At 40.0% G+C, this 14,212-nt stretch overlaps 1 protein-coding gene across 1 annotated transcript; it reads right to left on the minus strand.

Moving 5' to 3' along the window:
• Nucleotides 1–9,773: 9,773 nt before the first annotated feature.
• LOC147865538 (vacuolar iron transporter 1-like) lies at nucleotides 9,774–11,725 on the minus strand. The gene is made up of 3 exons (XM_087318371.1): nucleotides 11,432–11,725; nucleotides 10,601–10,686; nucleotides 9,774–10,217 (listed from the first exon to the last, which is right to left on the minus strand). The coding sequence occupies exons 1-3, from the start codon at nucleotides 11,659–11,661 to the stop codon at nucleotides 9,787–9,789; spliced, it is 747 nt and encodes a 248-aa protein (XP_087174497.1). The 5' UTR covers nucleotides 11,662–11,725; the 3' UTR covers nucleotides 9,774–9,786.
• Between the last annotated feature and the right edge of the window lie 2,487 nt (nucleotides 11,726–14,212).

Consider the following 14,212-nt stretch of genomic DNA (forward strand, 5'->3'; position numbering starts at 1 on the left):
AAAGTGACGAAGTAAGAGGCACCGCCTAGAGACTGATGCGGCATTGGGCCACAGACGTCCGAGTGGACCAAATCGAGAGGTCTCGTTTCTCTTGGTGCTGATGTCGGGTGTGATGCGGCTGCTTGTTTGCCATACTGGCAATGCTCGCAAAATTGATGGTCGGAGAAGGAGAGTTTGGGGATGTATCCGGCTCTAGATAGGTGCGTGATGCCGGCCTTGCTGAGGTGTCCTAATCTTCGGTGCCATAGAGATGACACAGGAATATCCACCAAAAACAGGTTACCCTCTCTGAGCGTAACATGTAACGGATACAGGGAGTGTATCTTGGGTCCTCTAGCAAGCAGGAGGTTCCCCCTGTGGAGTGTCCACCCTCCCGAAGAAAAACCGGCACGAATGCCGTCTTCATCTAGTTGTCCGACTGAGATCAATGGCCTTGAGAGCTCGGGTACATGTCGAACATTGTGGAGTACAAGTGTAGAGCCACCTGCAAGGTTGAGCTCTACTGTGCCGATTCCGATGATGTCACAGTGTTGTGAGTTGCCGACTCGAACTGAGTCGGAGTGACGGATCGTATATTGCCGGAATTGGGATCGATGAGGAGTCACGTGAAATGACGCGCCCGAATCTAAGAGCCATGTGCTCGATTCTTCAGTCGTGAGTAGAACTTCTGATCCGACTGGATTTTCGATTGATAGTATATTCGGGTCGTCCGGTAGTACATCAGCTGAGAAGCTGACGTAATTGATCTCCTCATGCCGGCCACTCTTCTTGTTGTTCTTGTTCTTGAGTGCGCGGCAGTCTGCTTTGATGTGTCCGGGTTTCTTGCAATAGTTGCAGATTCGGTTATCCCGTGACTGGCTCCGTCTTCGCTGATTGCTCGGCGGTCGTGAGGAATCTCTTCCTCGTATGTTCGATCGGTCTGTCGAACCTTGTACTACGTAGGCGTCGTCTGTTGAGTCTTTGGCGAAAGACTTTCTCCGAGCTGCTTCGGTCAGGATTGCGCTCGTGACTTCGGAGTATTTAACAGCCGTGGTTGACGCGTTGCACACGGTTGTAACGAAAGTTTCCCATGATAAGGGAAGGCTGCTCATGAGTATCATTGCTCTGAGTTCATCCTCGATTGCCGTCCCCTGAGATGAGATTTGGGAGCTGATGCTTTCGTACTCATTGAGGTGTGCTTGAACCGAATCAGATTCTTTCATCCGCAAGTTGTAGAGGCGCCGGATCAGAAACATCTTCGTTGCGGCGACCTTCTTTTCGTAAGTGTCCGACAGTGTTTTCCACAGTTCGAATGCTGTCGTACACGATTGCACCGTAAAGTATACCGATTCCGATAGGTGCATCCGAATCGTGGCGCGGACGATTCTGTCCAGCTTCTGCCACTCAATTGGTTTGTATCCTTCTGGAGGTTCTTCATTTTCGATGGGATCGATTTGCCCCTTGACTATGAGATAGTCCTGCATTTGTTCCTTCCAGAAGTTGAAGTTCGATCCATCGAACTTTCGTAGACTCATTTCTGACGAGCCGGATGTTGATGCCATCAAATTCGGTTCCGGTTGACGAAGCTCGGTTCGGAGTTGACTACGAACCTTGTTGGAGTGCAGCCGGTTGGCTCACCCGATATCGTTCTAGTCGGATTTGAACCCGAGTCGGTTCGGCTTCGGATATATGTATTGTTGAACTTGCTCGAATTGACTCCGGTAGCTTGAGGGACAGAACCGACTGGTCTTCCCGAATGGTTCCGAGTCGAAGTGAGCCCGGTTCGCTTCGGATATATATACCGAATACCGATTATTGAAACCGATTATCTGGACCGATTCGGCTTCGGGTGACTGCAGCGACGAGAGAGATGGATCCAATTGATCCTCTCGAATGTCGATCAGCCGGATGAAGCACGAATTTGGGGTTGTTGTCTTGAGACCGATCTGCACCGAGTGGTTACAACGAGCGGCGTTTGATTACCTCTTCGGATGCCGTTTAACCGGGTGGAGCACGATCGTGTCAATGTTGCACAAGGGGATTTCACCTCGAGCGGTTACGATCACAAGGAACAGAGTACAACCTGATGGCTTACTCCAAGCAGGAGGATCTAACGCGATGAGGTGCAAACCTCGTTTTTGTTCTTCTTCTCTCTTTCTTCGAATGACGCAGGAAACCGAATGCTGTGAAGGCTGAGACGACGACCGACAGCGGATTGAAGGACCGAATGCTGTGCAGGCTCTGATACCAGATGTTGGAAGCGAGGTCGTCAGTGCGGAAGATCAAGTAGCATTCGAGTCTTGCTGAATACCTGCGTATGACAGTTTCTATGTCGTTGCACAGAGAGAGAGAGAGAGAGAGAGAGAGAGAGAGAGAGAGAGAGAGAGAGAGAGAGGCACAAAAGAGTTTCTTATTTCACAAAGCAATAATACAACAACCAACCTTACAAATAGGTTACAAGGTCACTATATATAGTGACCGACTTAGGGCAACTACCCTTTATGCTAATTACATAAATGGCCAGAACAGGATAGTGTGAATACGTCCATTATACATATGTATTCGACACGCAGACTGGTGTGTAGGAAGGCCGTATCGGTGTGTAGACCGAAAGGCCGTTAGAAAGATATTCCTCGTAAGGAATAGTTTTGGGAGTAAGAGTCGAGGCTCATTTATGAGCAGTCAAGTACTGTCAGTACTTGTGTCAGCCCATTGTCAGGGCTTGTATAAAAGTGCTCATTGAGCACATCCTATGTACAGATTGAGTATTATCGTTTTGAATTAAGCTCTTGTGCTTACTCTCTCTCTATCTCTCCCGTGCGTACTATGCAAACCTAAGCTTTCCATTAAACCTGCGTTTTCTGTTGTTCGGATTTCCTATATTGCTTCCGCACGCCATTCTTTTCACATCTAAATGTGATAATGTTTGCTTACAAATGTGTGGTGTTGTCAGGAGTTCTTCCTATGAAAGAAAGATATATTAATGTCTTCTAAGGCCAAAAATTGGCCCGTGAGACAATTGGTGTATAACAAAAATAGGGTATTTACCCAATCATCAAAAATAAAATAAATAAAAATAGAACTTAAGCTAAAAGAGTTCTAGTATTGTACAAAACGTGTTATGGTGTAACATATTCGATAAAGGAAATGAGTTTGTGCTAGGCCTAGTTTCATTTCCATCCAAGATTCTCGAAAAGAAGTGGGAGGTCAAAGGGTTTTGGTGTGGGTGTGACCCGTGGTCCTGGTGTAGAAGGTACCCCAACCATGGCTTCTAGGTTGTGTAGCTCACGTTCCCTTATTTTTTTAATTGCTTCTACACCACGTCGAGTTGCTTTAAACTTGACATCTGAGGGCGTTTGGTTCTTCTTTGGTTTTTCTGCTTCATCAAGGAAGAGGTCGAGTGGTGCAGGTGTGTCCACATTCGTCATCTCCCCCTGTCCTTGAAAAACTTCATTTGTTACATGTCGAAAAGAAGTGGGAGGTCAAACAGTTTCGGTTTGGGACCCGTGGTCTTGGTGTAGAAGGCACCCCAACCATGGCTTCTAGGTTGTGTAGCTCACGTTCCCTTATTTTCTTAAGTGCTTCTACACCACATTGAGTTGCATTGAAACCCGACATCTGAGGGTGTTTGGTTCTTCTTTGGTTTTCTGCTTCATCAAGGAAGAGGTTGAGTGGTGTAGGTGTGTCCACATTCATAGTCTCCCCCTGTCCTTGAAAAACTTCATTTGTTACATGTTGGTGAATATTAGAAACGTCATTGTCAACATTTTGTAGCTTATTCTCTCTATGTTGTTTTAGCTCTATGATATATCTTCCTAATTTCTTTATATCTAGAGTATCTAATAGTTTAGGGAGGGTGGGAGAGGGACAGAGTATATCTCAGTATTTTTCCCTTATCTTGGCATAAGTTGGACACTTGCATGTAAAGTGGTACTAATCCTCTATCTCTATTGACATAATCTACATATCCTTTCCTCTCTAGGGACTCCATTAGTAAGACCATTGTCAATCTCAAAGAGCAGTTCCTTTTCAAAGTCCCATGCACCTTGTGATGATTAACTGAGATTTGACATGTGTCAACCTTGTTTTCCAATGACATGGGTAGGTACAAATGTCAACTTGTTCTTAAACTTACTGGTTAAAGCTAATGAGCAGAGTGGTACTTTGCTTAACCATGCTTAAAACTCATAATTAAGAGAACATTAATCTTGGTTGAAAGAGTTAATTAACATTAAAAAATTAGAATATACAAGTGCATTAGGCAACACACTTCAATTACTGCTTACCAATCTCCATCTCCATCATCCTTGTCATTACATGGTTATGATAATGGGTTCTTTATTTCAGGAAACCATCTCCATCATCCTTGTCATTGTCATCATTCTCGTCCTTTTGGACACTGGTGCAAGTTCGTAAGTAGCATTAATGTAGGCCTCTTCAAAGGTCATGATATTATATGCTATTGCTTCATGTTGGTATGCCAAAAGCACTTGAATAATTTTGTCCTTCATGGTTGCTGCCCAATTGTGGAAGTCATTGCATAAGCAAAACTCATTCAACATGCAAGCTTCATCCCATGGTTATTGCCATTACGCACATATGGGTACTATAACCCTAGAGGAAAAACATAATCTTCTTCATTATTGGAAGGTTCTATTGTAAATCCTTTTGATATAAATTGCTTCAAAAGGTACAAAGGTTTCTCTCAAATTCCTAGGAACATGAAGTCAACCAAGTTAGAGTTGTCTCGAGGTGGTGAGATTGTAGTGTACAAAAGGGCCATCTACCTAGGTAAATATTTTGTACAATAGCTTGGTGATGGTTGGAGGTAGGTTTTGCAATGGTGAACTTTGGGGCTCTATTAATGGAAAAGCAATGACACTTGTGAAGAATAACTACTCGGAGGTCCTAACTAAGCAAACTTTGATTAACTATTTCTATAATTGACCAAGATGTTGGTGGGGTGACAATGAGGTCAATCAAGGTTGGTTGACACAAAGATTATGTATATTGTGACAACAAAGATTATAGCTTGGATCATAATAGTTATTGGTGAGTTTGGCTTTTAGCCGTAGTAGCTTGGCCCCTTGGATGAGGTGTGCTCGATATATTTTTAACTGGATCTCTTTTGATGCAACAAGTCTTGTGTCATGGAATTGGTTCTTTGATTTTGTGTTGGATATCAATTGGAGTTGAGTGTGCATTGCATGACTAGAGAAGGTCAATGCAACAATTATTTCTTGCTCATGGCTATTGCTATTGTTAAATATTCGATAGATTTTGAGTCTCAAAGTTCTATGACATGTGTAGTCGAGTTGATGAGGTGAGTGATGTGTCAGCAAGGGATATGACAGTAGGTGCCTTGTCAAGTACAACAATGATAATGGCATTGGTACCTAGTAATGCAAGTCTAGATGCAAGATAAAGGTAGAGAAAAGGCACAAGAGAAAAGGTAGAGTTTAATTTCTTGAGGACAAACTAGTCTGGAAAGGGCAAAAACACTGCAAAAGGCTATAAAGCTCATTTTTGCCCCCCCTCCCCCTCGGATCTCCTCTAATTTATTCATAAGATTATTGTTAAGAACTTTAAGCCTTAAACAAATCTCCTTGTGGTGTATCCTCACCACTTGAAGCATGGTTGGTTAATTGCATATTGTTTTATTTATCCGATTTAATTGATTTTTATTTTTTATTTTTTTAAAGACAAGATTCACCTTGGTATTAATGAAAAGATGCCCAAAGGCTACAAAGAATCCATACAATAAAATATAACCCTCCTACCCACTTCAATGAACATGTCTAGTAGCGGAAGCTCTCATGTAGGGTCAACACTTAAAGCCTAGATAAGGTGTAACTAGTTAGTTTCTTGGTGTTGATAACTATTTAAGAGCAGAGGAAGAGTTCAATTAGGTCATAATATCTAGTGTCAGTAGCTTGAGAGTATTGCTTCATGAGCATTCTTGTTGTTTCACCAATGAATGGGTAAATGACAATCCAACTTAGACAAAGGACATCGAAAAGGAGATAGAACTCCTACCAAGATAAAGATGTGCAGTTAGTGTGAGGCACCTAAAAGCAACACATCTACCTCTTCTATCTCCTTGGCATTTTCTAAATGTGAGGGTGGGATAGTTTCATCTTCAATTCACTAGTTATAGGAGTTTATCTTACATTGGTGACCACCTTAGCCCATATCCAATGTGAGTGGCTCTTCATGTTGTTCATTAAGCATTTCGTGTTCTTGTGACACATTTGCTTTGACAATGACATCAAGTTGTTGATGTTGTAGGCATAATCTTAGGGACCAATTTCTAAAAAGTAGGATAAGTGGGAAACTAGTTATCCTAGGACTTGGGACAAACCCATAAGGACCCATCACACATGGGAACATGTGCTGGTTTAGGAACCTTTAGAATTGCTCCATTTTCCCAATTATCCAACCCTTAAACAATTGAAAATAACTTTGAGAGTTGGTTCCTAAGCTTACGCCCATGGGCCATGGCCCATAATAATGAACAATGGTAATGAGTTGTGGGAGATGTGGTGTACGTGGGCAAGGTAAGATAAGGTCAATGTGTAAATTTAAGAAGTATTTATTTATAATCAAAGTTACCAATATTGCTAAAGAAACGTGTATTACTAAAAGTAATGTATCCATATGGTGGGGGTGGAATTATCTCATAAAGATCCCCCCTCCCAACAATGTGATGCTCTTTTTCCTATAATTAATAATAATAATAATGGTAATACACATTACGAATCGTGGAGATATTTTTCTATAAACTTCTTTGGTTGTGTAAAAAGTTGTTTGTTTGTTTCTCTCATGTAGATTTAATTTTCGCCCTTTTTCTATTTTGCCATTCCATTTTGTAAATAAAAAACCTTATTTGTTGTGCTTGAATCTTTAGTTTAGGTTTATGAATGAACATTTCATGGTTTAGTTGTGTCAGATTTTGTTGATATATTCTCTATACCTTATTCATTGTTAAGCCACTTAGGTTGGTAGTTTATTTCCATATTTGTATTGGTAATAAAGTAACTCGAGTTCATATAGAATCTCTTTCTCTTATGCTTGTGCATGTATATTACTCTCATCCAAATACTTATAGCAAGTTGTTCACGACAATATGATTCCAAGAACAAACCTCTCCGTACACTATTTGTAATAATTTAGTCAAGACCACACATCCTTTGTGAGTTTGGTCCTTTTATATACAACTAATGACAATGAGAAGTTTTTTGTGTAAACAATGATCCGTGAAAGGATTTCCTAGTGCATTTTTGGTACCCACGGAATGATAAGACATGTGCTCCATCATGGTGCAACATTTTTGAGATAGTTGATGTACTCGTAGCTTTGCAAGTGTCTACAATTATACCTTAAGTTCTAATGTTTGTTACAATGATCACGAGTACATGTATGAGATTCTTTATTCAATATCTAAGTTCCAACTTCTATATATTTCCTTTATTGTGGTTGCGTTGATATTCTAAATTCCAGGCTCATGTAATGATTCAGATAATGTTCATTCCTAATAGAATATGATATCCTCTATGTGTACCTAGGATACTCTTGCTTAGTCTACATAGCCAATGCTATTGATGTTGTTGGGGTCTTTTCTTAAAAACAAGTTTTAAAATAAACATACGATTTTTTGTTGTTTTGAGTCATTTTTCAAATTTCATATCCATATATTTTCTACTTTGGATATCGATTGATAGCGAGTTAAAATTCTCTTATCTACTTTTTGGATATATGCATATAATAACAATATCCCATCATGATAAGGAACATTCATGTGCTCTAATATTGGGTTGTAGTACAACCATCCTTGTGTTAGCTTATCTCTAATGAGATAGATAGTTTTGTACATGGTATAGAAACTCATATTTGTTGGTTGTGCACTCTATACTTTACGAGATTCTCTACAACTTTTGACTCACTAATTTTTATCTAATAGAATTTGTCATAATGTTTAATGCATGTATGGCCTCTCCACTTTGCAGTTTATATCGTACATTATGATGCTTGGTATTGCCTAAAAGCCACTTTAGGTCAATTTGCTTGAACCTCTTCCAAATTGAACCTAAATGTTATACGATGTTTCTTATGTCCTTGGATGTTTGTTTCATCAAAACATATGTATGAAAGATATTTGCCACTTTGACGTTAATTTCCAAAATAAGTAAAGATCAAAGGATTCTAACGTACAAAAGGGAAAACGATTAAAGATCTTATGATGTACAAGGTCATTGTCTCTCAATGGTCACCAAGATAGGTGAGAAAATATTTTCCACATTTCACAACATGTTGGATGATATTTACAAATTAAAATTATCATCAATTTAGTGTGAGTTTGAGCTCTATTCTAGTTTAGTTTTGTGCCGTAGTATGTAAAATTATATTCATTGATAATATGTTAGATATAATCCTTTTTAGGCTCTCCGTCAAAATACCTAACAATCAATGGAGGTTAGAGTTGAAAGTTGTAAATGTAGCTACAACTTATTTCCTACAAACATTGGCTTTACGAATTCATTTCCCAAAAGCCAGGGATCGTCAACAATAACATTGCCTTTTAAAGCACAATAGGATAATCATTTTCTTTAATCATGAATAAAATAACAACTAACACGCACTTTTCTTCTATTACATGGCTTGCCAAATTCACTTTCTATGGTTTCAAAATGGTAATTATACAAACACAGAAGGGATAAATGCTTTTCTCTAGCTGTAGACAACATATGCCAATTGTCATTCAATCTAAAAGCTTTCAAATGGTTCATTTTTATGAGTGTTTGAGGGAGGAAATCTCGATGCACATACATAAGTCATGAACCACGCATAAACAATGGTCATTTTTCACTACCAGATATACACATAGAATTTGTGGCTCAATGATGTAAAGTAAAAAAAACGGCCATTTTTCAAAAATACCCATCGAAAATTTTGTGATTGTGTATTAGATGTCATGGCCATGCCCCCATAAAACGGCACACCAATTTTGTAAGGATAGGCGATGAGAATGAATTAGAGCAAATTAAGAATTTCCTATGAGCATAAAAAGGACTCTATGTTGCATTTGAGAACAAATCTTCTTTGGAGTATGAATCAACGTGTAAGCAAAAAACTCATGAAATATCGAGAATAAACTTACATATCATGCATAAGAAAGATGCATAGAGACACTAAGAGTTGACATAGCACAAAAAGAAACTTTGAAACACATAATAATATGGTATTATCTCCCTTGTACTTATAAGCCAAAACCTAAGGAATAAAGCAAATGTAGTTATTTCTTGTAAAAACAAACAACAATATGTATAGCAAATGTTCCAAAATAAACAACAAGTTGAACAACAATATAGCAAATGTTCCAAAGTAAACAACCCCCTTGTGCGATTATTCTTTGGGTGGGGAGGGGTATACATGTTGGGGTGTTTGAAACTCAAACTTGGCTTCATGAAACAATAAGGTACCCTTGTGAAAGACACACACACACACACACACACACACACACACACACACACACAAGAGTTCGAGTAGAGGACCAAGGGGTAAGGAGGGGCACACTTAGGGGGGTGGTGGATTGGGGACTAGAAGACCACTTCAGTCTACATGTGGTGATTAGTTATTAGTAAGGCAATATAAAAATAGTGATTGGTACTACTACATACATTACATTCCATACACATTACAAACATTGGCACTTAAAAGAGTGTTTGGGGGCCTCTTAAAGTGGGTTGGAGTTTTATGGAGACAAGATTTAATAAGTGTGTTGTGGGTTAGAACTCTTTTTCTTTGTTTCTAAGTGTTGGATGAGGAGGAAGCTTGGATGGCACGGGCGAGGCCGAACGCGGCGGCCGACGCGAGGGCCCCGATGACCGACGTCTGGACCGCGCTCTTCAACGGGTTCATGCCCGTCATGCGGCCCTTCACGAGGCCAAACACGAAGAGCGCGGCGAGCGTGATGCCGATGGACACGAATAGCGCGGCCCGGAGGTGTGGCATGGCCATGTACGGGCTGAGCGGGATGAGGCCGCCCACAATGTACGACATGGCGATTGTGGCCGCGCTCTTCAGTGCGCGGCCCGGGTCCGGCTTCTCCAGCCCCAGCTCGAACCTCATCATGAATTCCAGCCAGTCGTCAGGCCGCTTCTGTAAGGCCTCCACTACTGGCCGGTATTCGGCCGGCTGAAGCCCGAACTGCTCGAGTATCTCCGCCACCTCCTCCGCCTCTGCCCGCCCATATACACCACACCACACCCATCATCTCATCTCATCTCATATCACCACTAACATCTCTCTCTCTCTCTCTCTCTAATCTAAACCTAAAAAGAAACCACATCCTAATTTGTACATATTCCTCAGATTTTCTTTACTTCAAATTCTCCTAACTTAAAGAACAAAAAAAACTCTCCTAAATTTCATTTGTTTTGTTTCCTGAATTAATCTCGATTTTGTTTATTCTCCTTTTTTATTTTATTTGAAAAAAACCACAAATTATTTGTTTTATTTTCTTGAATTAATCGGTTTATGTTTAAATTCTTCTATTTTTTCAAAAAACAAAATATGAATTATTTGTTTTATTTTCTTGAATTGATCGGTTTTGTTACTTCACCTTTCTCAGGACACTCCACCATTTCCCGCCTCTCTCTCATCTCCTCCCGCTTGTAGTGATCCATATCACTCTTCGCTGCCAGGTACCTGTAGCATCCATGGCGGGGAGGGGGACCGATAAAAATCATCGAAATTTCAAATATACATACATACATTAATATATATATATATATATATATGCGTATTTAGCTTTATTATAACTGTTCTTATAGTCTTCCCAAGCTGATTTGATCGATACGAAAACCTCCAATCCTATCTATCTATCTATCTATATATGTATATAATTATGTACCTTCATGATCAAATACCAAATTACCGTTATTTTCTTTTCTTTTCTTTTACTTGGAAGTGGTACTTGCCACTTGGGATGAATTTAGCAGGTACTTCTAAATCAAAAGTAGTCATTAGGTGAAACCCTAACCTTTTAGAAGGTTCTGGAGAGTAGTAACTAGATGAAACGTAACCGACGTGACTGCAAATATCCATTTTACGCTAAAGTAAAAAAAAAAAAAAAAACATTTAAATTTATGGTAAGACCTCAGTCAGTACCTGATGGGAAAATTAGTGATCGAAACAAAACCCTAAACTGAGCGTGATACAAAATAAGATATAAGTCGAGCCCTAATCAATGGAAGTAACAATAGCACGGAAACCACCCTAACCCTAACTGATGGTGGAAAGAAGGAATTAGATGCGAGCCGAGGCCTGATTCGTGTTTGGAATAACGTGATATTACAGGAAAATTTTGAACAAATAGAAATATATGTATATATACAGTATCCATCCATATGTTGTATGTATAACAGTTTGTGCTTTAGTAGGAGTGGTGTACCCGCCGAGGCCCATGGCTATGGAGCCAGCGGCTACTTCGGCCAGACCGGCAGTGACGACGAGCCTCGAAGAGGCAGAATTGGAGCCGGACAGGCCTGCGGCCAGGGCGAAGGGGACGGTCAGGCCGTCTGACATGCCGATGATGATGTCGCGGATGAGCTCGCTGGCCGTGAAATGCTTCTCCACGTGGGGAACGCCTGCAGAGATGCTGAGAGCACCGGAAGGCGGCATGATTGGCGATGGCGATGGCGATGGAGATGGCGATGGATCGATCGGCAGGAAAAAGGAATGGATCAAAGGAAAAAAGAAGCTTCTGTGCAGTGAAGGATCTGGTGGGGCGATGAAGCATGGTTCCACTCAGAAGTAGAGGGGGCTTCTTGTAGCAGGGCCTGCCCCGGGGGGGGGGGGGGGGGGAGGATGACGTGGCATTTCTAGGGCTTACGTGGCACTTGCCTTTCAAGAAGCCGCGCGTGGAAGGCACGGGTCTTGCCCGCTGACGTGGCATCGCGATGAATAAACAAAGAAAAAAAAAACAGAAATAAATAAATAAATAAGGTTTACATACATACATAATTCTGGATGTTGGGTTCGCTTTTGGCTTTTTTGCTTTTGCTTTCCCCCCCCCCCCCACTTTCATCCTTATCTTTTCTTTTTTTTAAAAACTAAAACTAAAAAAATGGATCTGCTCTCCTCTACTAATTTAGTGGCACTCTGAAGATTTTTGGCTTTATTTATGTTTTTGTCTCTTCATGTTGTTCCTTCCACACACACAACCCCCCCCTTGCAAAACCTAAATAAATAAATAAATCAGCATTTATTAGCACTATACACAACAAAGGAAAAAGCTAAACATTCATTATTATTAGTGCACACTACTACTAGTGCACACCCCACCACCCCAAACCCTTCGCCTTCGCCTTCTTTGGCCTTTGCTAGCTCAAAAGTACCTGCAGCTTGTCCGTCGATCCAAACCCCACTCAACATACATATATCTTTTTTATATATATACATATATTTCCCTCCTTGCTTCCTCACTCGCTCATCACCGATGTTCCGCACGACGTGTCACAATCGTCCTCCCCACACTTTCTTGCAGCCAACGATTCTTGTTCGATGAATGCGAATCTTCTAGATTCCTACGGGCCACCATTCCATCCTAGAATCATGTTGATGTCAAAGGAAGGCGTCCGTTGCTTTGAGAAGTTGAAAGCTCTTACACTCGCGGAAGAAAATTTAATCGAGTCGGGTATTTGAGCACACCGTTTTTATAGTGCTAGTTCACTTGTAAGAAAAGCAAGCGTGTGTCCTTCCTCTTATTTTGGTATTCATGCACAATGGTGATTATATTGACATTCGTTGTGCACTTGTTCAAGCTACTAATTCCTTATTCATGTGCAACTCTGAATTTTATGCATCGAATCATAATCAATGATCACAAAGATTGCAAAATAAGTGGTTATACATCATGTTGTGATATGTTTTTCAGGGAGAGTTAATTGAAGGGATTCAAACGTATTCATTGACATGAAAATTAGAGATTGCATCACATAGACTAACAAAATGCATATATCTAACACAATAGTCATGTATGTACAAAACTAATGGACTTAGGAACTTGGAAGGATAAAGCTCCCTATATTCTCAATGGGAATGTAGCACATTTAAGATTACTGGAAATAGACTTGTCAATTGATAGAATGGAACTTGATATATATTATTACCAAGCTATATGGCTACAAGTTGCAAGTTGAAACCAAACTATGTAAAAACTATTTTTATAAAATTAGAGGTTAAAGTTAAAGTTAGACATATAATATGTACTAAGCCATGAAAACCAAAGTATCTGGAAAAAGATCAACTTTAGAGACCACTCATGAACCATGGATATCCTTTTTCCTTAAAGAACATACATTACAATCATTGCTCCTCATAAAGAATGATGTTTAGTTTGCAACAATTCGATACTTGAATGGATAACCAAATGAAGTAACTTTTGAAGTACAACTAGGACTCGAGATTGAGGTTCAAGATTAACTATCATCATTAAAGAGTTCGCAATGTAGTTTGATGACAATGTTACTTACACATGTATGATTGTTTAGACAATCATAGAACTTTATAGATTCCAAAGGATAACAAGTCGTATTCTAGTGCCCTTGAAACCTAAATTATATAGTACCTATAACATTCTAAGATAATGAGAAATTCTAATGAAGGTTACATGATGCATATCTCAATACCAAAAATAATGAAGACCAATATACAACTCTTAAGTGTCTTTGTAAGTGGTTGTAGGTAAATAGTTACATTTGGTTGGCAACTACGGCTTAACATTCTAGATTATGTGATGCTTGCAAAAATATCTCCCTTAATCATTGGGGAGTGAATACCCAATTGGTGATACATGAAATGCTTGAGTGATGTTTAAATATTATGTGTGCCCTAGTTTCATTCTAGTTATTGTCGTGTTATATATTCTAGGGGTGTCCTTGTTTCATTCTAGTAACTCTTGCCATGATAGGGGTACCCATGATAGGGGTCAAGTTTGGTGTACATGATCAATTCCATATTGTTCGTGACATGGCTAGTTCTTGGTCTTTCGGAACTTCCTCCATATTGAGGTCTCATATTTCTTGTATTGGCTATTGTGATGAAGCTTCCTTCTTGTACATTTGTGTTGAGTGTGGGAATATGAACATACTAGAGGAACCCCTCTAGGATAAGCAATCTTTTCTCTATTCTCATTAGTAAGGATTTGAGTACACCTTTAGTGCTCAATGGT

This window comes from Azolla caroliniana, unplaced genomic scaffold (genome assembly GCF_043228905.1).
Source record: "Azolla caroliniana isolate FFs.n. ecotype wild unplaced genomic scaffold, voAzoCaro1.0.p SCAF_4, whole genome shotgun sequence".
NCBI lineage: Eukaryota > Viridiplantae > Streptophyta > Polypodiopsida > Salviniales > Salviniaceae > Azolla > Azolla caroliniana.